Raw genomic sequence first — 24,137 nt, forward strand, 5'->3', positions numbered from 1 at the left:
GGAAGGGAGCGCAGGCCTAACGCACAACAAACAACAACAAAAAACTACACTTTTTGTCAAGTTTGTTTTGAAGTGAAGCTTTACAGATGAACATGTTACGTCAGAAAAAGTCACGTCCAAGTCTGGCGGAGATCGTAAAATGACTTTCTATCACTTTTACACGTTTACAAGTCAAAAGACTGTGGCTGAAACTGAAACTAAAAACATTAAGTAGCCTATTTGGTATGGTATGGTACAGCAAAATATAGTATCGTATAGTATAGTATAGTAGAGTAGAGTATTGTTGATCATAGTACAAGACATTAGAGCAAATCACATTACAGTTTAAAATAGTGTAAAAAACTATGGAGTTTAGTTTAGTTTGATGGAATATAATATTGATATAAACATATAAACACTAAAACACTGTATGTATATTAGTGTATGGTAGCAAAGAAAAAGTATAAATCAGTACACTATAATACTATTAGTATAGGACAATAAGTATAGTATAGAATAAAGTATTAGTTTTAATATAATGTATAATGTATATTGTATTATATAATGATCCTAAAAACAGTATGGTTTACAGTAGTACTCTACAATACAGTACAGAATAGTATAATAATGCACTGTACAATGAAGTAAAATAGTCTTAGTATTTCAGCATAATACAGAATTGTATACTACTGCATGAACCTGTTTAGTTCCATATATAGTACTACCTGTATAAATTAAAAACATGCAATTAAATAAAAAATTAAATAAAAAACCCAACCCTCTGCTCTTTGTCTTTGTGTCTGCTCCTCAAACACAACCTGCACTGATTTCCTTAATAATCTGCAGTAACTCCACAGTTTTCTTTTCCCCTCATCGTTCCATCTATCTTGAATCTCCTCATCAAAAGGAGCGACGATAGTGAAGCACAGATGTCAGGTTCTCTGATGGACATAATCTGGATGCTATCATTACCACGCTAATCACCACGAGAAGGAGAAAGAGAAAAGGAGAAGGGAGTGAGAAATGATTTAATGATTCCCTCCAAGAATGAGCTGATTGCAGTCCGTCTTCTCAATTAAGATCTATTGTGTAGGGCTCCCTACTTCATGCACACACGTGTGTGTGTGTGTGTGTGAGACACACAGAGAGACAGACAGAGCTCGGTTACAGCACCACAGGGGGTTGACCACTGGAAGCCCCAAATTAGAAGGAATTAATTTGATCGGAAAATGGAGCTTGATTGGTTGACAGAAATCAGTCTGCTACAGCACACACACGTGTGTGTGTGTGAACGAGTACGTGTGTGTGAATGGGGATAATACAGAATACAGTAAACCCTTGTTTTTCGCGGGGGTTACGTTCCAAAAAGAACCCGTAATAGGCAAAATCCGTGAAGTAGAAATCTTAATTTTTTTTTACAATTAAATACTCAGAAAAAGAAGAGAAAGAACGAACAAACCATTTTACAGTCTCAACCATTTGTTTCACAAATAAAGTAAAATAAAAGTACTTTAGAAACGTTTCAACAAATAACTTCTGTAATGTACTGTCAAATAATAATTTTAATCATCAACGTGAACAGAAGGCTTCAAATTGCGGAGATTAGCACCGCCCACCGTGAACGGGAGAAAATTAAAAATGATTATGAAAAAAATACAAATTACCTGGTCTTGTTGCGGGCAGTTGCAACCCTTTTTGAATCCTTATTAAAACTTATTGCTGCTGTCTTCCTTATGTTTTTTTCTTCCTTCTTTATGGAACGAACGGAAGATTCATTAATTCCATAATGCCGACCTACAGCCGCATAGCTTTTACCTTCATTTAGCATGTCCAATAGTTTTACTTTATCACCGATAGACAGCATCTTCCGCTGCCTTTTGGTCCCTACCGCAGGTACTTTTGCCGGTCCAGAGCGTTTTGTCGACATTATGGGGTTTGATAAACTCGAAATTGCAAGAGAATTTGCACGTACGTAATGTCAATTTGGCAAACTGTTTTACGTACGTGTACATATTAAACCGCAACGTTATTGGCGCACAGGTAGAGAAGAAGCGGAGTGACTTTTTAGCCAATCAGAATGCAGAACACAATGCACGATGCAAATCCGTGAAGTTGCGAAACCGTGAAAAGTAAACCGCGTTATAGCAAGGGATCACTGTACTTTTAAGGAGAGTTGTTTTTGAAGTTATTAAATAGTTTTAAAAGTAAGCGTCGGAATAAATATGTCGTTTTTCTTTCTCTGCTTTGTTGTTAGCTGAACGTACTTTTGTTGGGAAACACAAGGTGGCGACAGAACAGCAAAGTTACATAAATTATCCACAGAATACGAAACAACAACTTTCGTCGGCATGCTAATGTTTTGATTATATTTTTCATTACATCTTTGATGTCAGGCAAATAAAGAGGGTCACACCTGGGTCAAAGTTCACCTGAGATCAGAAATTCAAATAAACACATGGTCAGAAATATAAAAAAAATCTAGTTACATTAGAAAATGTCAAACTACTGCTCCAGCAGAAAATAGTCAAATATGAGATCAAATTTGTTACAAAGATACTCCAGAATAGAAATACTTTGTAATAGAAATATTACAAAAAGTGGATTTTAATTGTTTGTTCATTGACTTTCCGGCCTGCGGTCCAGATCTGTCAGGTGTAGAAATCAACTTGTTAATCACAAAGATTTTAGAAGATTAAAACAATACCACAGATTGCAAATTAGTGGGTTTTTTTAAACAAAATAGGAACAAAAAATCCATTTACATACTACTTCCTTCATTTCAAATGTGTTTTTTATGAAATGGGATGTGACCCAATAAAGCCTGCCTCCTGTCCCGTCTCTTGGTACGTGCCTCAGTTTTTTTGTTTCAATCATTTGACTGATTTGTGCTATTTTAGCATTTTTAGAGAAAGCAGCAAACTTCCTTGAAATTAGGTTTTGCACACAATTTTCTTTTCCTTTATGTGAGTGTTTTTGCCTCAGGACACACTGTAATATTAGTCACTGAGTAATTGCTTCTAAGTATGTCAGCCTGCATTTGTAATTATTAAACATCTATATTTGGTCCAAGAACAATGGCCTGTTGCTGTAGCCTCTCAGTGTGACCTATCACAGCACAGCCTGTTTCTGTGGACGGGACTCTGCACTGATTCAAGGCAGAACTGTTTCACATGATCCTTCAGTTTCAAACCTGGTATTTACATCATGTCCTGACTGATCTGACTTCATTTGGAGAGCGGCTCTCGGTTCAGGTGCGAACCGTTTCCCAGGTTCTTGCTGAAATCTTCGCACAGAACCACATTTGGGATGCACGCGGCCACATTCCTGAGCGTGCACGAAAACAATCTAACCCGGGGAGGATCAGGGTCCGCCTCCTCAGCTGGCCTCCTCTGACCCACTGCAGCTTTTACATTATGTTTATATCAATTCAGCACAAGTTTTAGAAGATTTACAGTTACTGCAGCCTCTGCTGTTTGTCACATAGTTTCTAAGAAGTGGTTAAGAGTCGTGCCACAGCAGTGTGAGAACACTCTCTCTCCATGCACACACACACACACACACACACAAACACATTTTGTTCTACTACATAAACACACTGTGAATGAGTTTAAAGACAGTGTTGTCTGGACCAGATCTGATCTGATCTGAGTCACTGTTTTTACAATAACACACACGTGTTTTGAATGTCTTCTAAATATAAACAATCATATTTAACATTGTCTACGTTTGGATCCTCCAGTCTGATGTGAGGCCAGGTCTGAATGGGGCCCCACTCCTTCTCTCCTCTCTCTCTGTATTCACGTGTGAACATGCATACGTACATACACACACACACACGGCATGAATGTACAGAATGTTCTCTATGTTACCAGGGTGAATGAGGTCTCAACAGATGGTTAGCTAGTTAAAGGCTCTGGAACTTTCTGCTGACACCTGGGGACAAAGTGAGTAAGAAGAAGACTTTTCCTCTTGGAATATACTATTGTTTTGGGGGAAAATTTTGAAAACATATTGTTCCAGTGACACCATGTCCTTGTGGAGACATTTGAGGATGTGCTCGAGGTTGTAGGGACAACATTTTGCAGGTTATCTTTTTGTGTTAGGGACACTTTGTCACTGAGGGGATAGTTTTCTGAAAATACTACTGTTTGATGAATATAATTTTTCTGGGAAAAATAGCATTCTTTTCAGGACACTTTGTCCCAGTAGGGACAACTACTGACTTTGGGACACCTTGTCCCTGAAAAGACATCTAGTTGAGAAAAATACCATTTTTTGGGGACTGTTTGACCATTTCCTGGGAAAACAAATAATGACACCTTGTACCTGTGATGAGATATTTTAGGGGAAGACCACGGCCCCCTGTGACCTCCACAATGTGGGGACATTGTGGAGGTCACTACTGAGTAGAAAGAAAGTGTTTGAAATAGGTTTTGAGCAGAGTCAAATTAGCAGTGGAAAGTGAACTACTTGTCATTGTGACACAGCACACCACTGCACACAATCAAATGTGACCTCTGACCTCTGTGTTTAACCCATCACCAAAGTGAACAGCGGGCAGCTTTAAGCACCAGGGAGCAGTGGGTGGAGACGATGCCATGCTCAGAGAACCTCAGTGGTAACTTGGCAGTTGTTGGACTCGAACCTGAAACCTTCCGCTTCCTTAACCACTAAGCCACCATTGCCCCAAATGTTTGTAAGAGTTAATGATACAGATTCAGGAACAAGGGAATAAATTATGTGTGTGTATTAGAGAGCTCACAAAACACACACACATTCTGCTGAAGCCTGTTCTGATGCTTGAATGCCACTGACAGACAGTTAAGTGAGGCTAAAGTGAGAACGATGCTATGATGACTTAGATATTGCTCAGCAGAGCAGAGTTTTAAGTCATGCTTAAATCACCCGTGTTGGAAGAAAATTCAAAACACAAATGTTGTTTTTTGTCTATTTCGACATTTTGTTTTTGTTTCTTTCCGGCTCCTTCTCCATCCCCCCAAACAGACCCCAAGCTTTCATTCACACAGACACAACCCTTTCATCACCAGTCGATCAGATCAGATAGACACACGCATCAGTGAGATGTTTAATTGGCTTAAGCTCCAAAGATGTGATATCTCTCCCCTGGAATCAGATAGAGGTGTAAAAAAAACAAATATGCAAAACAGGGAGAGGAAGCAGATGGTGATGGATGTTGGTTTGACTTCAAGCAGCCACAGGAAGGACAAACATTTTTCACAATTACACAGACACACCTGCATATGTGCTGTGAGAAACCTGTTCATGAATATATGCTGTAGATGTCGGAAAAATGTAAAACACGACAAAAACACAACATAAAAAATGAAAAGTATAGTTGGAATGGACGACTAAAGAAAGCCAATATATCGTGTGAACCAAGAATTTAAAGACAATCCAGCAATTAAAAAAAAAAAAAAACAACTCTCAGACTTCAATGTTTTATTTAGAAAATCCAATAATCCTGAAGGATCTTTCAACGATTATGCAACCAGTTTGTGATACTAGCTGTCAAGTCCTTGGTACAAAAAGGTTGGAGACCAATGGTTAAAATAAAGACCCAAACAAATGGAACAAATGACCCCAGAGAATTAAAGTCTCATTTTTTAGAGATATAAAAAAGTGTTTATTTTTTTCAAAAATGATCTGCATTTTTCTTGCAATATATCCTCATTGTTCATATAATAAATTGTTAATTGGTGGTGTCACTGTAAATGTATGGCGTACACACCATCATACTTGCATTGAGTGACGTTAATGACTAACATTTATGAGTAAGAGAGAATCTATTCCCCAAAGAATGAACACAGACAGACACGGCTTTGGTCTGGTTCAAGTGGAATTACTGAAGCAAACAGTGAATATGTAGCACCCAACTGCTTTCACACAAACCCACACATATCAGAGTGTTAGCAGGGTTCACCCAGGGGAGTCTGGAAGGAGAAAGATTCTACAAGCTGCTCCCTGGATAATAAGCCCGGTCTCTGTGTACTGCATGTGTGTGTGCGCGCAGCGGTCTCCACACAAACGCAGAGTCAGTGGGAACTGTGTTCAGCATGAGAAGGAGAAAGTGAGCTCCCCACGGAATTCAACATTTCAAACACTTCAGGCTGCACCACAATTTTCCCTGGAGGGTGAACTGGGTCTGCAGCACTTCACAGGCTGCAGATGCAGACGCAGAGTAAAAGGGACATTAGGCGTATGAATAGCATTTGAATGCCCCACTGTATTGTGGCTGGGTGAATTGTTTGACTGTTGAAAGCATCATTTCACAGTTTGGTGACAGTTTCCATTCTGTTTTCTCATTAGAACAACTGAACCAAAAATAAAAAGATAAATGTTTCCTGCAGCTCGCACGTACCACGATTTGGCTTTCTGTCAAAAAAATATACAAAAAACAGACTCAATCAAAGAGCAACGCTGGAAATTCTAATTTATCAAATGGGCAGCTGCGATGGAAAATCTGCTCTTTTCACAACCAAAAAGTGCCACCATGATTCACAACGTGTAATTGGCTGCATTAAGTCAGGAGTCATAATTTAGAGTCGCATGAAAATGACTGGCTGTGAGCGTTCGTTCGTTCGTTCGGTGCTGGGTCCCTCACACAATGCTACATTAGGCTTCTAATGTGAAGAGGCTCCCAAAGGCTTCATTAAAATGAAAAAGGTCTGAGAGGGTGTGTCTGAGAGTGGGTACAGCCTGTCTGTGTGTATCAGTGTGTGTGTGTGTGTGTGTCCTGCTATAAAAAATATCAGCCGATTCAAGAGATGGAGTTTTCACTTCATTATGGGTTTGTGGTAGTTTGTCAACCTTTGGAAAGGCTCAGTGGGGTTCCACAGGACTGAGCACAGAAACACACCTCTGTGTCAGTGGAATTTTAATGTGATGCAATCACAACAAAATATGGTAAAAAAAAAAAAGTGTGTACTCCCCAGAATGAAATTCTGATTGGTTTTAACAATCAATTAATTCCATTTTAATAGCATATTATTTCTAATAAATATACATCTCTTTTAGTACATGATATGTTAGAGCTGCAATGACACTGAATTGCTGTGCACTATTATCTCCCTGAATGTCCCTTTAAGACTTAGATAAATTAGAATTATTAATAATTACCAAAGCTGGGGTGAACTTTAAGTAAAAAAAAAAAGATAAACAAACAAACTGGCCCAATACAGTCATCACACTGCTGATCCAGAGTAAAAAAAAACGTGTGGACGACACGTCTGATGCATCTAAAAGTGAGACGAGCTCACCAGCCGATGTTTAATGGAACACTATTACCTCATTCATCTGAGCCTGACTGACTCCTACGTGAGCGGAGGCTACTTTCACACCTAATTAACCAAGTCCGCACATGCACACCCAACGCTATTTGTGCACTTTATACAACCGGACAACCTACTGCACGTCTGACAGCCACTTACATTTTTTTATTTTGGTGGACATACAGACGGACCTGTGGATAAGAGGTAAAAAAAAATCCACCATAAGTGTGAAAGAGAAAAATGTCAGCCAAGTGTCGAACAAGGAAACAGCGTAATTGGAGGCATTTTATACATGCTGCCACTCAGAGAGGAGCCATCAAAGGCACAGTGCAATCAACAAAAATCTCAGAGAAAAGTGGGCCATGAGCTGTTGGACCTTTTAATGCTCCAATCAGCAAAAGGTGCTGTGAAGCCATCTGTGTCTTTGTGGAAAACGGGTTCCACGAAGGAAGAAATTGTGTTATTGTGACTGGGACACACAGGCTCAAGTGACTGTGACTCAGTCCCAATCAACACATCGACACTTTGACATACCTCGACCCTCCTGTTTCGCCACCTTCTGGTGTATGCACGTTATGGTCAAGGGGAAAGAGGGACAAGTTAACTGATCCACTGGCTCAATGTATGATATGACAGGCTACAACCTGGACAGTTCAACAACCAATCACAGAGCCACACATAAAGTAAATATATTTTCACTCACATTTGATTCTTTATGATTAACATACAGACATTTAGTCTGATGGTGAACTTTATAAAACCAGTCGGTTTGACATCATTTGGCCTCTACCTGATACCTTCTGATACAGTAGTGACAATAGGAGAAGAAGAAAACGTAAGGGTAGCAATTAGGTTAGAATATGTTCAAAGGTAAGTTATAAATTAGAACGGTCACTAACTTCATTCTAGGAAGGAAAGCCAGACCTGAAAATGCCTTGGCTCTCCATTTCAAAGACAATGTACAGAAAATATGACTAATAAAGAGTAGAAATAAGGCAGGAGGACGAGAAGACCAAGATGATGGGTGGAGAAAGGCTAAATGGAGCTACAGAAGACAACAATGAGTTAAAGAGGAGCGCTCTTATCTGTCCTCATGTAGGTTAATTGACTGAAGAATTAAAACAAAAAAGAAGATATAATTCAACTGAGAATCTGGACGTTAACACCAACAGACCCAGTAGCATATGAAAAGATTTTTAACACACACGCGCGCGTGCATACAGCGCTACTGTGGCATCCCAGTATATTCCTACGCGCAGACAGAGCTACTGTGGCATCCCAGTATATTCCTAATTATCAGTTAATTGTTATTCCCTATCATTAGGAGGGTGGTTTTTTAATTGTAATGTAGCCAAGCAGAAAGCCTACCTATACATGTGGGGGACAATTAGCCACCTTCATTAACCCCTGGTTAATTACAACTTCCAGTGCTGCTTCCCAAAGCACTTTTCTCTCTCTTTGAGTTTGACACGTATGACTTAAATGAATGACACCGCTTTAACTAACATCTACCAACTGTATTGTTTGGTTTCTGTTCTGTTAATGTATATTAGTTGTGAAAATCGTATTATTTTATTTTTGAAATATTCTGTACTTTTTAAACCCCTTTCCTAACAATTCTGCTCTGCCCCTTCTTTCTCTATCTGAGCTCTGAAGTTGGTATTTCCTCAATTAAAATTTATACAAAAACTCTAGTACAAAAACATTAAGTTCATACACCAAAGAAATAGATTAAAAAAAAGTTTAACTAATGCAATGCACAAAGCGTCAGAGCAGAAAATGACCTCCTAATGGTGTCCATTTGGTTGCTGTAGTTATTAATGCAGTTCTTTAAAAAGAGCTCAAAGGTCATGGACGTTTAGCAGCAGTTTCTGCCTCACTGAACCTTTCACTAACTCATTTCCAAGAGCCTTTGAGTCATGTCCTGCATCTGTGGCTGTGTTGACATCTTGTGTATTAAAAAAAAAGTTAATTAATTTTAGTTAATTATTTTACTAAAGTGTTTATGGTTTATTTATTATAAAGATTCACATTGCTCTGTTTCAAAGCATGGTAAACAACAAACAGTGAAAACTGAATAATTGTGAATTTTCCAGTTTTTTTTTTTTATTATTTAAGGTTAAGTTTCTTTATTTTTCTAACCTCCTGTAATTAAAAAAGCACACACACACACAAACGATTTTCCTATTGAGCAGAAAATAAAAAATCCTATTGGCATCTTTTTAATTCTACTCTAAACTGTACGCTCATACATATTCTTATTGTGTTTACAGTAAATGATAAGAAATGGCTAATTTTCATTCATGCTTAAGGATTGTTTCTTTATAATTTTGTTTTCTAATGAGTGTTCAGGCTGTAATTAAAAATTCTTTGAGTTCTTCAAGCCCATGGGTTTTCCACTAATTTCCTTCACACATACTCAAACTGCAGCCTCCCCTAAAAATAAACCCACTCCAGAGCAATCACAGCACCACAAATTGCATAAGTGCACAGGAGAGAGAGGGAGAAAAAAACCCTTTCCTGTTACTGGCTGCATCCTACTGTCTGCGTTTTATTGATTTTGACAACAATGGCATTTTGACCTCACAGCTAAAAGCATGTTGATGCGTCTTGGACTGCTTACGTTTTCCACATATTGAGCCACACAATGTGCAGAAGTGGAAGAAAGACCTCCGTAACTATGTGCTCTGCACTCTGCCTTTCTTCCGTTTGGTTTTCCGTTTTCGGAAAACTGCATTTGCATTTCTTCCGTTTGGTTTTCCGTTTTCGGTTTTCTGATTTATCTTTTGAAAGTTGGTTTCAGATTGCGGGATGGCTGGTGATAATGCGGTGCTATGTTTTGACCGACTGAAAACAAAGAGCCATGGAAGGAATGTAGGTAGAAGAGAGAAAAGGCGAAAATTAGAGAGCGAGATTTAATGATAGAATTTACATGTCTGACAGACAGGAATCGCAACAACACGCAACTGACGGAGAGGCTGAGAAATGATAACAATATCCATTCCATTGTTCCATTAGGGAAGACATTAATGACTGATAAAATGAGGCTGCTAAAGAGGACACAATGGCCCCTAATTGACTCATTACCAAAAGCAGAGAATGGACGGGCCTAATGAATGGAGTATGAGTGCTGCGGCTTAACTGCTTGGTAAGCAAAACAGACCAATGTTTGGTTTATAAGACCTAACAAAGCAATTTTCTTTGCTCACAGGAGTAGAATTAAAAAATAAATTGGAGGAGGAACTAATGGGACCAGTGTGAGTCTCTTTGTATGTCTGCATGTAACGAGTTTACCTCCAGGTGCTCCAGGATGTACGGAGGGTTGGTCATGCCCAGCCTCAGCATGGCTCCTTCCGGAATCTCTTCCACCAGTTTCCACAGCAGTGTGGGCAGGTCTGTCCCAATGTCTCGTCCATACGCTCCGGTGTCCTCACTGGTCAACCAGATCTCACACACACCCTCTGAAAAATCAGCAGAAAAACAGCCTTAAAAACAGGACTCATTAATAACAATTCCTTTAGATGTTTCCAAACAACAGAGAAGCTGTTTGGTGTTTTCCAGGGAGTAAAAAATACTTTCAGGTTTCATTTGCTTACTGGGTTGAAGCAGGAGTTACAATGCTAAATAATAATAATAATTATTATTATTGTTGTTGTTGTGTTGTTGTAATTATTAAATTAACAACAGTAATAATAATTTTAAAGCTCGACCCAAGTCCTGTCTCTGACAGTAGAATTATTCACTTCTTTTTCTCTGATTTCCAGGTTCCAGCTACAGACCTAATTGAACGTTCTCTTCATACCAACTGAATCTGCGATCACCTAAAGCCCTCTGCTGTTGACGCTGTCTGAAGACATCGGTTTATTCCAACCCACGTCCACCACTGACATGTTTAAAAATACCACCCTCGTAAAGATCCCTTCAAGGAACATGAAGGTCATACACAGCGCGAGGAGACGAAGTCCTGCCTTTATGCTAACACTCAGCGCCGCAGCCTAATGATCTAACTGTCACTGGGCTGCAGGTCTGGAAATAGTTGTGTGTCCACTTAGGTCGTGGTTTAGGAATTATCACATAATGAAGACAGGGATGAAAAAAAAAATTGCACTTGCTGGAGCACCAGCTTAAAACACACACACATACACGTACACACAAACACACAGTACAGAGACACCCACCCACACAAACACCCACAAAGTCCAATTAGTGAAACACAATCTTTACACTTTGAAGGACCACATGCATCTTTCTGTCTGCTATGCACAGCTAATGATAATGATGTTGATGTTGATGTGTGTGCTTATGTATGTGTGTGTGTGTGTGTGTGTGTACGTGTGTTTTCCGAGGCATTAAAGATGATGACGGTGTAATTGTCCAGAGTAAAACGGTCTCCAAAGCTCATCATCGGTGACATTAAGATGTGCGAATGATCATCCATGTCAAAAAGATCCATCAGTCAAGCGTGATCACATATAAAGGCAAACGCACAGAGCACTCAGGGCAGCCTCATTTACTTCAGGATAAAATTAATTTTTACCCTGTTTGCATATTCAATTACTGCCTGGATTGGATTTAATACACAACTGGATTCAACATAGTTTTAAATGTGGTCGAACATATCTTCACAGAGAGCAAACTTTTCTTATTAACCATCTCTCGTGTTTATATTCCTCAGGCCGGGGTGTGTAGAAAATAAAAAGTCAAGGTCACAGTCGTACACTAATATTTAACCCAACAATTTTGTTTTCCACTGCAGTCCCTGTGGTACTCTGTGTTCTGATGATGTTATTGTCAGGAAGTGTCTCATTGTGTGTCTGTCCCAACACTGAGGACAGCTGTTTCCTCCTGGTTTGGTAAGTGTGGAGATGAGGCACAGGTCAACACTGTGTGCACATGCCAATGTATCAGATATGTTATGAACACATGATCGTGGACAGATACACCTGGTGGAGAAAAGGAAATGACATTTTCAACCTATTTTAAAACGTCAACAGTTTGGGAGTTGTACTTGTGTCAGAAACACATTTTTATCAACCTAGTGTTTTGATATTATTTGGAGAGGCTAATCACACGGCTAACAGCACATTGGCTACATGAAAAACACTGAGTTAAACTGGAATATTTCTGACTCGTCATACAGAATCATGTCACTTGAAAAATTCTGACTTAAAACAAAGAGAGGTCAGAGGTTAAGTGACCTCCAGTCCGACTTTCCTTTTCCATTTCAATGTGTGATGAAATGTGATGTCAGAGCGGCTGTAAACAGGGGTGCGACAACAGACACCTTTCCTACAAGCAATTAAATTCCACTTAACTGCCTGAAAACAGAGAAATCCACCAAGCCAATGGAACCACAGACTCAAATGTGGAAAATAAAGACACAAAATCAGCTTTGGGACTGAAGTCACGTGAGGTCACCGTGAGATAAATAATAACGTTAATCTGTTTGGTTTCCTTTGTATCTGAATCTCACTGTCAACAACACAACAGTCCTGTTTAAACAAATGTGTTTATAACAAACCTTTTGTCAGTCATACTGGAGTTACATTTCAGTGAATGTGACAATTGTTGGTTGTGTGAAATTAGTTCAATGTTTTATACAGTTGTCTGACTGTAGACAAACAGCCGTCTCACCCCTCAGCACACAGTGTAGCTTTAGAACCACTCTCTCCCTCTGGGACAAAAAGTGTTAAATGGAAAAGAGTGTCATGTTATTGGAGTTTCACTGCTGAAAATGTAATTATTTACTGAAGTTTAGATCCAACAATGAAAAACCACTAGTCAAGCCAACAGGAAGATGAGTTTTTCTGCTACACAGCAAGAAATTTGCGAGAAAAAAAACCAAACATTTGTGAGGCGTTTTTCTTCCTCAGAGCAATCGCCACTTCAAAGACAACATGGACTCGATGCTGAAACATGGACAAAGAGTCAATGCATCGATTAATGAGTAACTCTTGACTTCACTCTTGAGAAAACATTTTTTTTAATCCCTGAACTAGAATGGAAGATCTCATATAATATATATTTTCCTACTGTAAATCTTAAGTGCTGTTTGCATTTGTTAATAAAGACCAGTCTTTGACTGCTACATTTACATTTTTACTGCTTTAATTAAAATCTGTAACGATGACAGAACGCTGAACGTGAATAAATTGTGTGTTTGTCGCCACTAATCCAAAACACGAGCAGAAACAAACACGGTTATTCCGTCCCATCCTTTCTCAGGACTAGATATGAGTTCAGTCTTCCTACTTATCTTAATCTCATTGGCATGCTGTATGTTTGGATTGCCTGCCACGGGCTATAATGTTAACAGATTAAAGATCAGATGCACATAAAGATGATCCCATTAAACAGCATTAAAACCCTATTTTCCATAACACAAGTCAGCACATGGCTAAGCACGTCACAGCGCATGAAAGGAGGGGAAACACAGACACAGAAATGGAGCCAAAAAATGGGGAAAAGCACGGGAGAAATTTTACATAGTTCTATATCTCATATCTTTAGAAGTTGTACCTCACTCGCATGTTTCAACAAATGTAGTAACACTTAACAAAAAAAAAAGAGATTACAGACAGAGTGTTCCCCTCTGGTAAATGAGATTACAGACAGAGTGTTCCCCTCTGGACGGCCACATTAAATGATATGATGGGCTGGATTTGGCCCATGGTCCTTAGGTTTGGCATAAGTTCAGTGTAAGAACACAGCCTGGTGCATGATGACAGCTTCGTGTTTACAAATGCCAAACCTAAGTTCAGTGTAAGAACACAGCCCAGTGCATGATGACAGCTTCGTGTTTACAACATGCTTAGCTGCGTGTTGCCTTGTGTGTTCTTTGCTGTATAATGGGATAATCTTTATGTGCAAAAACAATAATCTTTAATCTGCCAAACATAACCGCCCCGCGCTGTCATTCTGGATTTGCAGTCTTTATGTGCAGCAAAATCAGTTAAGATGAGTATCTCACTTCAATTTATTGACTATAGAATAACTGTTGATTTTTTTTTTATTATTGTGGTGCTTGTAATCAACTAGGGGGAAAAAAAGCATAACAAACAAATTTGATGAACACACCTCGGTCAAACTGACCTGTTTGACCTCCATCCACTCAGGCCCTCAGATTAAACCACTAAAAGATTCAGGCAACAACAACAACGTAAATATAATATACCATGTATGCAGGGGAAAATGTTGATAAAAAAAAACACACCCACCACACCATATATCCAATACTTCCATCATCCACACACATTAGTTTTACAAACAGCAAGAAAGAGTTTTTGTTTCGCCAAAGCAGCTGCGGCCGCACAATGATTCGCTGAAGTTTTAAAAGAAATTCTCACCACCTCCTTAAAACCACCATCAAGATTAGAATTTGGAATTTTAGTTAAGCATTTTTCAATATTGTTAATTCTATAATACAGACTAGCGGGATTTATTAGCTATAAAATAAAGAGTAATAATCACTACCAGTTAATTATAAAAAAAAATCAGTCTTAGATGATGTCATCTAATAAAGCCACGTAACGCTGCTACTTTTCCAACTGTATTTTAATGTCCCCCTTGACTTTCTGAGGCCGGTGTTTTATTAATGACTACAAAACACAATATTTATCCTGAAGATTGTGTTTGCCTGTAACAAATTTTGCGTACCTTGCCGTCACCTCCGCTGCAAAAGTGCGAGGATTTAACAGACATTAGAGCGTTCTGTTATCTTTTCAAATATACAATCTTCAAAGAGTTGTTTTTTTTTTTTCTCCCTTTTTGAGGTTCACATTCAGTAGCTTTCACTCATGATCACAGACTGGAGTAATCTTTGATTCACAGCCGTGTACAGTAGAGAAAAATTAGCATTTCCACACACACACAAACACCGTCATATTCATACACACGCACACACCGCCACCAGAGCACCTTAAACATTTACACACCATAACTCACACGTAAACAACCTCGCAGAGTTTAATTGCACTAATCACGCGGCTTAATTTAAAGCTACAACTGTTGCTGCAGTGTGTGGGTGTCTTGGCAGGTAGCATCATCATCATCATCATCATCATCATCATCATCATCAAGGATTAACCCGACACACACACACACACACTTCAATATGCAAATATTCTCCCCGGCATGTTTACACCAAATACATGCATGTGGGCATGTAGCACATGCATGTGTGTGTCTGAGCGTACGCATACACGTTGACGTGATATTAATGAAGTGTCAACACAATCCTTTTAACAAATCCTGTCAGGTTTTAACCTACTTTCACATAGTTTGTGAACTACTGGCAGGATCCCTGGTGCACGCCAACACTGTCTCAACACATCAAAGCCTTCATCACGGTGTACGCTCCTAAAATGTGATATTCAATGATATTCAAGCGTATACAGAAATACCTGAACGAGTGTGGGTCAGACGTACTTAAGAGTTGTCAAACGTAACTATAAGAGAGTCTTCAACAAAGTCAAAGAAACTATTTTGAACAAAGACGTTATAGTATTAGCATTAGCCAGCTATCAGCTAACAGCTACAGCTGTTTCATTTTAGACTGAGCAAAGCACATTCTACTGAATAACACTAATAACAATGAAGTGACCTCAGGCCTAAGAGACCAATCATATTGGTGTAATGGTACCTACCTTGGATTTTTTTTTAGTTCTTTTCAGGTAACAAGTGTTTTTAGGCAAAGTTTTAAATAAATGATTGCAACAAAGAGCGATGTTATTTCATTCATAAACTTTGTTGGCTTTTTGTTTCTTTGTATTTATTCATCCTACCACAACCTTCTGTGTTTATGCAGTAGAAAATTACTTTGTCGTCGTCAACCTTCAAATATTAAGTTTTGTTGAAATGGCAGAAACATTTTTTAAAGCCCTATTACAAACGGCGGTTCACAAAGGTATCAATGGAGCCCTGTGTGTGTATTTGTGCTAGTGTTTTTTTAACTAATTCCTGGAGTGATAAAGGAGGTGAGAGCAGCTGATTGTTTATTGACATAAGTGATCAACCGATCCACTTAAAACAATCACTTTCAAAGACACCGTGTTCCATTTGCCTGAGGCAAAACAACACACAGTGGGGCATTATCCACAGAGCAAATACACACCAGAAAAAAGAGTATTATAATATTTATACGTATTTACCCTGCACATCCTGGTCGACTTTCTGAACAGGACACACAGTTCTAACAACTGAAAGGGGAATCTGTCTTTCGATGTTGAGTTTGAATAAAAATGTGATTTTTACACAACTCCTTCTCACAGGTGAAGATACAAACAAACAAAGGAGGTGAGAAACAATGTGAGAGTTTTTTTCTGCAAAAGTGAAACCGACCTTATTAATAGGTTGGCCGGCAATCAACTGGGCTTTTTTTCTACCGTATTAAGAAAATGCACCAATTAGTGTTACTTAATGAGTAATTAATAGTATTGAACAGGGAATCAAAAGAGAACACCTTCAATACAGTTTAGAGCCTGTAATACATTATGTCAATGTGAGCTAAACAACAACAGTTGAGATGTCAGACCAAACTATCTGTGAAAGTTTGGCATATATACATCTATATCTATATCTATATCTATATATAGATATAGATATATTAAAACTATTAAATTAAAGATGCACTAATTGCAATTGTTCAGGCAAATTTGATTTCCGTTTTGTGTGTGACTTTTACCGATTTTTGCCAATTACAATTTTCAAATTAGCGCGGTCTACAAAGTGTGCAAAATGTTATTTTCATGACACACATTTCACAGGTCCTCTCTTCAGTTCAAAAATGTTTAAAATAAAGTGCTTAGTGACTGGAATGAGGAATTGATTGAAACCATTTTTCTAACAGATAAAAGCTCATACAATAGTTGTGATTAATCTGTGTCGATCCACCGAGCACGTAAACTCAGCACGGACGTTAAACTGACATTACTTTTCCAAACATCAGCTGTTAAATTCATTTGCTGATTTGGGCTAGCCCGCAGCTTGCTGCTAACGCAGGTCGTCACAGCTTAAGGCAACTCTGGTAACGCTTCATCTTAAGATCAAACACTGTTGTCCTGTTGGTACTTCCTTGCGGAACACCTTCTGGATAGTGTTCACAGTGTCACTTTTTAAAGTTTCTCGTTGAACGTGACTCGCACTTGGAATTTCCTCGGCTCATTCTGAAGTACTTCAGAGCAAATATTTTAACTTCAATCTGTATACGAGCGTTCTGCACTGTTCTCCGACACAGCCAATCGGTAAATCTTTATATGAAATAGTAGAGCGATGTCATCTATGTAAGGAGAAATATACACACACACACACACACATACACATATGCAGCATAACTGTTGAGTGATTAATTAGACATAATGAGGTTTAACTATTTGTAATTCAAGGCTGTTGACCTAAATGTATACAAGATGTGGGGGCTTATGTATGTGTGTGTGTGTGTGTGAATACGTGTGTGTGTGTGGTTGCTCTGAACTAATGTGATAAATAATAATATGTCTGGTCAATATTTATGTAAATATATTCATAGACCACCAGCAGGCATCGTGTTTGTTAAGTCACTTAGCCTGCGTGTGTGTGTGCGTGTGTGATCTGATCAGTAAACATCATGTTATTGTATAAATATTAGTAATTTTTAAATAAACATTTGTTCTGTTGACTGCAGTAAAGCTGCTGGTTCTTAACGACTTTATTTCTACGACAGGGTTGACAACGGATTACAGCTAAACTGTTGTGAAGGACGCTGCACTCCGTCAGTGGATCAGAAGGGCAGACGAGGTTCCAGTTCACCAGTCGCCAACTCTACATCTCAGAAGATTCTTTTGTTTTTAATGGTTTGACACTTTAACTGTCAGTGGCTGTCACACTCTATTTAAATTGGGAAAATAGCCCTTTATACTGATTTTCTCGTCTTTCAGTCTCAGGGATTGGCCAGAAAAAAAAAAGACAAGAACCATTTGAAGTCTTTAACAACACTTTTTTCTTCAATGTCTCCACATACAGGTGGGTCATTCTGCCTTGGTAGGACAAGCTGTTCATCAGAGAACAAGTGACATCCATGTGGGCGTGGACTCAGGGCAGGAGGGTGAAATTGGATCACAGGAGGTCACGGGAGATAAGTACAGTACTACTGTCCCATTGTGGTTGGCTTTCTTGGGACAAAGACAAACACCAGACCACAAACAAACACTCGGCCACCTCAGGCCGTGTGACATGAGGAGGACAGGAGTAGAAGCAAAGAGAGAAGATTCACAAACAGAGGAAAACAAATCCTCTAATGAGTTCCTTTAAATGTGGTGTTTCAGCAAATCATCTATTTTCACATTGAATTGGTAATATACAGGTATATATATATATATGGAGAGATCAGAGTGAAGACATGCCCTGACATGTACCGCACATGCACAGACATGTCCAACTGAAGCAGCCAGTGTCGGAGCATCTGCATCACAGAACACGCAAATCATCTTCTGTTGCTTTGTGAAGATTTCAACGATTCTTGTTGCAACCAGTGCATGAGAAAAGCAACAGGAAATGTTCCATTTAGCTGCTCTCAGACTCTCGGAGATTCTCCAGAGATTTTGGGGGTTGTATGTGAGGAGGCTGCAGATAACATCTGAGTGAGATGTTAGAACACAGCAGGAAAAACTCTGGATGTTTCACTGCCAAGGAGTAAGAATGTATCCTCCTTCCAACTGCAGCCAAATGACACCTACACCATCCAGAGCGCCTGCTGCAGCTGTGAGGGTTCCTCTGCTGCTGCATTTATCATAAGTTGATAGTAAACTCCGGAGAACGTCAGCACATGATTCTCAGGTCTCCTAATCGTTGTCCAAGCTCTGACTTGTTTTTTTTCTTTTTCCTCCTTACTAAAATTGAACCTTTTAGTTTCACCTCGTCCCTTAATTATTTTCTTCTGCCTCGTCCTTTACCTTTGTCCTTTATCTGCTGCAGCCGTTTACTTGTGTTTGCTTTTAGGCGCCTCCTGTTTGACTTTGTCTTTGCTTCACTAGTTGAGTGTGCTGTCATGTCTGTCCACCTGTCAGCGTAATGTCAGGTAAAAAAAAACAAAAAAAAAACATTGTTCTTCAACACTCTACACCTCTCTTCCTGTCAAACAAGGTCTACACCAGGGTCGCCCAATCAAAGAACTAACACATTATTTTCTATAAGAAGAACCAAATAACTAAATCTGAAATTAGTTGATGACATAAACTAACTTTTATTTTTTTTGTTATTTTTTGTTTCCCAAACTTTTTTTCCAGGGACCCATATTTTAAAAGTCTCAAACCTTCGCGACCCAAGTCAATAGCCATTATTCGTAAACTCCTGGGAAACATGATGAGAGACGACCCAAAAAAAAAAAAAAAATCTTGCGGCCCACCTGAGGGTCACGATCCCAGTTTGGGATTCAATGTTCTACATGACGGGTTTAAGAAGTTCTCAAATGACTATTTGAGCTTGGCATTTCTCATCTCCTTCCCGGGAAAATGACTATTTGAGCTTGGCATTTCTCCTGATGATAAAGAAAACCTGCTTTACTCCACCTTACTGTAATGATAAGTGAGGACGATGATCTCGTCGTGTTCAAGCCTTGAAAGCAAATCTTCTAACACAGAACAACAAGTGTAGTCACTGACTTACAGAGATTCTATACAAAAGAAATGTTGTAAATCAATAGAAAAATCTACTTGTTTTCCTTGTAATGTACAAGCTCCTTCTTAACAGAAAATAATTTTCAGCGATTGCATTTTTGGCGGGCCCTCATGGTGCGACGTTGTTAAGTGAACACAATGAAAACAATTGAGCGTACTGTATAGGAACAAAAAAGGCACATAAGGAGAGGAGAGATCCAAAGTTTAGGTTAAAAAAAATGTTTTTTTGTTCCCATCTGTACAGAAAATTGATGCTATTGTTACAAATGGAACACTTCCAGCCCACAGTGTTTTCAACTTACACACATACTTCTAAATACCTTCCCCACAAAGGCACATACACCAGAGACAAAATACACACTTTTAAGAGGAGGCTTTCTTTGTGGAAACTATTATCAGACAATTATTGTTTATAAACTGGAACGCCTGAGCTCCGCTGTGTTCAAGGAGTGTTTTTTTTAACATCACAAGGAAAAATAATCCGAGTTAGAGGAAAAAACCCCTCATCTGTCGGACGGACTGACTTGTTTTCAGCCTCTTTCCAAACATTTCTCTGAGCAAATTTGCATGTTTGTGTTTTTGTCAGTATGAGCGTGTGCATCAGCTGTTCCTCCCCGTAGTCCTTTCATGTCACCCCGCACCATGGGCTCATGGCTGCGTCAACGGGTGGTCCACTAAGTGAGAACCGGTTCCTGCAGGGGGTGTGAAGAGACCCTCTGATGCTATGAAAAATATATACGTATACCACGGGGAGACAAACACTAACAAGCACATGAATGTGTACCAGAAACTCACAAAACTGCACTTTCTGTTGACTGCAGCCAACATGGCCGACTTTTCTGGATATATATTTTCTGGAAGAAATTAAGGCAAAGAGTTTTTAAGACATCAAATGAATAAATCAACAGAACCAATCACAGCCTCTGACATTTTATTCACTTATATCTTTGGCCGGCATGTACTACCACCACTACCTACAATCACTACAACTTCAACTATAGCGGCTGGCGGCCCATGGGCCAAATCCAACCCACTGGACTACTCAATCTGGCCCGCAAATGAATCCCTAAATATAAGGTCATTGAACCTCTAACTTAACAGGTGGATAACTGTGGTCAGATATAGGGGCATGAGAAGAAGACTGACGGCTGAGTCCAACAGCAGAGATGTTATCTCCACAAACTCTCTCCACAGAAAGTCGACAGGTTTTTGACCTGCATGATGTTCTTGTGCTCATCACACCTGCAGACGTGTCATATGAACTGTCCCTTAACTTTAAATAACATTTTTCCGACTGGCTCGAGTTCTTAAGTGTGCAAAGATCCATGGAGCCAAAGTAACTGCAGAAACAACAAGAGGAGTAATCTGTTTGACTTGGAATAATGTGTAAATATGTTTCTTATTATGTCTGTATTTAAAACCTGAATGTTTTAATTATTACACTGACCCACAGTTCAAATGGAAGGATAAAACTCCCTCCTTAGAACATGAATTAAAATGAATTCTTGTTATTCCAAAACAACTAGTACGAAATAATTGGATAAAGGAAGGAGAATAAATAAAACAAAAACAGACACAACTTCAAGGCTGCAATAAGGTTTCAACAGCCATTCAGCTCAACGAAAAAACTAATTACCTTTCAATGGTATGTGCTTTCAGAAGTGAAGTGGATTTTACATTTGTAATATGCAACATTTGTATTTTACCAACTGAACACAGACGCAAGACACAAGTGCTGGAATAAAAATTAAAAAACTGATACGAAAACATTGACAGTGAGACCCAGTTAGGAAACTGTTGCTGGAAAATGTGTTTCTTTTTGTGTCTGACTTTTACATTTTTGGCCAGTATTTAGAACCAGGAGGACTCAAAGTCTGACTGTGTATCTCCATTCACCTTCATGTAATTACATACATTACATGAACGCCTTAACAAGTTAATAGTGACTAAAACTCTCACTTCACAATTTACAAACTCCTGTTTTTTTTTCTTAGTGCTCTTTCCAGTGGCAGCCGTGTGTCTTTTTTGTGGGCAGTATTGTCTACTGTGATTTAAGTCACTCCTGCTCTCTGACTCTCAGGTAATGAGTTGTGTTGATCACAACATTGATGGAGATTCACTTTAATTACAGGTAGAGTAACTAATTACTTGTGCTGTGTGAGTTAAGTGAGTGTGCAGATAATGTGTGGCTAATGCTGTGTGATGTAATGGCGCCTGCCACTGAGAACGAGAAGACTAACACCGCTAACACTCCTCCACCGAGGGATGGAGTTCCTCAGTTGAGGAACAAAATATCTTTCAAACTCCAAGAAGAAGTGCAGTTGTTTACAAGTGAAGTCGTAGGAAAAGACCCATCGTAAGTTTTACGAGTGCTAAATGTTTGACTTCTCGCTCTGTGTCTGTTAGAAATGTTACGGTCGCTTAAATTTTACGCAAAATAAAAGAAAAAAATCTGCTTCACTGCTGTTCACTTCACTTCCCACAAGCCTGACACACGAAGTGAACTAACAGAGGTGAAGACAGTCGGACTGTGACAATCAGGTCTCTGTACGTCTTCGAAATGTTCATTAATCACTCCGATCTGGAAGATAGTCGCACGTTAGCGACACGTCAAACGTGTCAAAAAGTCATTACCAAATACCACACTGTGCGTTTGATCGTCTGTCCTCCTGCTGATCTAATGCCGTCTTCACACTCAGGAGTCCACATGACTGAAACGTGCCACATTGCAGAAACCTTAATCCCTGCAGGTATCTGAAGGGCTTTGCTTTTTGACACTGCCAAAAAAAAGCTGAAAGGGTTCAAACAAGAGACCATGTAGATTAAACGAACCAATTAATCTCTGCCTCTCCAGCCGCGCGAGCTCCAGGTCTAGACTTCAAAGGAGAGGCAAACTTTGGGACTTCAGCCACTTGTAATACGCGTGTGCACGTGTGTGTGTGTGTGTGTGTGTCTCACCAAAGCCAAGGGAAATCACCTTTTAGTCAGGTATTAGTAAAGGCTGGGTTAAGACTTTGTGTTAACTGTTCACAGCACAGTTTCTTCTTAAAAAAAAAAAATTAAGGGTTTTCATCTTCGGCGCTTATTAAAAAAACCCCACACATTTAATCTTGTTCTTGGAGGGCTTTGGTGTTTTCTCTAAAACATGTGCTGTTATATGTTGTTTTAGGACATAAGTTCAGATTAGATACATTTTATACAGACTCTCCCTCTGTCTCTCTCTCTCTCTCAGATTTCATCTCACGCTCTCAGTCATCAGCTTTGAAAGTTTGGCATCAATAATTGATGGAGGCAAAGTAACACCAGCATCACAGACAAAGTGGCAGTCGTTAGTCACTTACGTTCATTTTGAGTCTGTCGTAGTATAATAATTAATGTAACACTGAACTGGTTTTTGTTTCAATGTATTTCAGCCTCAGTCAGAAGTGTGGAACACTGGAGTTTATGTTTCAACTGTAGACAAAAGGTTGATGAAGAAAATTATGAACCAGGAAGTAGGAAAAAATAATTTAAAAAAAACATCGAAATAGGACAACTAGTTCACACGATTAAAATAATAAATAAAAGTAAAAACAACAATGAATAAAGATGACCTGGCAACAATAGATATCTATATTCAACATAAAGATTAAAAAACGTATAATAATCTGAATCTAGGTCTAAAGCCTGGTGTTTAAAGAGAGATTCCAGATTTTTTTGTGGTTTTATTTTTGTAAGTCTGTATTCATTAGAAATATTCTTCAGATTCTTCCATTTATTTTCATCTATTGTTGATTATCTTCTGGCTCACAGTCCAACACGGAGGAAGTGTGTAAACAACAGAGCAGCAGTGTGTCTCAACAGCTTCAGGAAGGGAATACACAAATCCACACAGTGGCTTTTGGGGAGGAAAGAACCGAGAGCCAAATGTGAGTCAGAGGACTTACAGCAGTTAAACATTTTAACAGGCTCCAGTGTGTGTGTGTCTGTGTGTGTCTGTGTCTGTGTGTGTGTGTGTGTGTGTGTGCGAGAGAGTGTGTGTGTGTGTTTATGTGCGTGTGCGCAAAGTCAAAAAAAAGACTAAAAAGCCAGTTGAGCCGAGCACATGGTCCGAGACTTTATACAAGTGTCTTACTGCCACCTATTGACTGAATGTGTGATTGCTCCCTCCCCTCCCCCACCATGTTATCAAGGAGGAAAACGGAACTGTGTACATCACCTACTGTAAATGAAGGGGACT

At 39.1% G+C, this 24,137-nt stretch overlaps 1 protein-coding gene across 1 annotated transcript in view; it reads right to left on the bottom strand.

Annotated features, from left to right (window-relative positions):
- The window catches only part of cdkal1 (CDK5 regulatory subunit associated protein 1-like 1), a 182,052-nt gene that overhangs the window by 69,478 nt on the left and 88,437 nt on the right, over positions 1–24,137 (bottom strand). The window contains exon 9 of the mRNA XM_008323210.3: positions 10,563–10,729. Coding sequence (XP_008321432.1) covers positions 10,563–10,729 — 167 coding nt within the window. The remainder of the gene's footprint in view (positions 1–10,562; positions 10,730–24,137) is intronic.

Source organism: Cynoglossus semilaevis, chromosome 13 (genome assembly GCF_000523025.1).
Source record: "Cynoglossus semilaevis isolate Cse_v1.0 chromosome 13, Cse_v1.0, whole genome shotgun sequence".
Lineage (NCBI taxonomy): Eukaryota > Metazoa > Chordata > Actinopteri > Pleuronectiformes > Cynoglossidae > Cynoglossus > Cynoglossus semilaevis.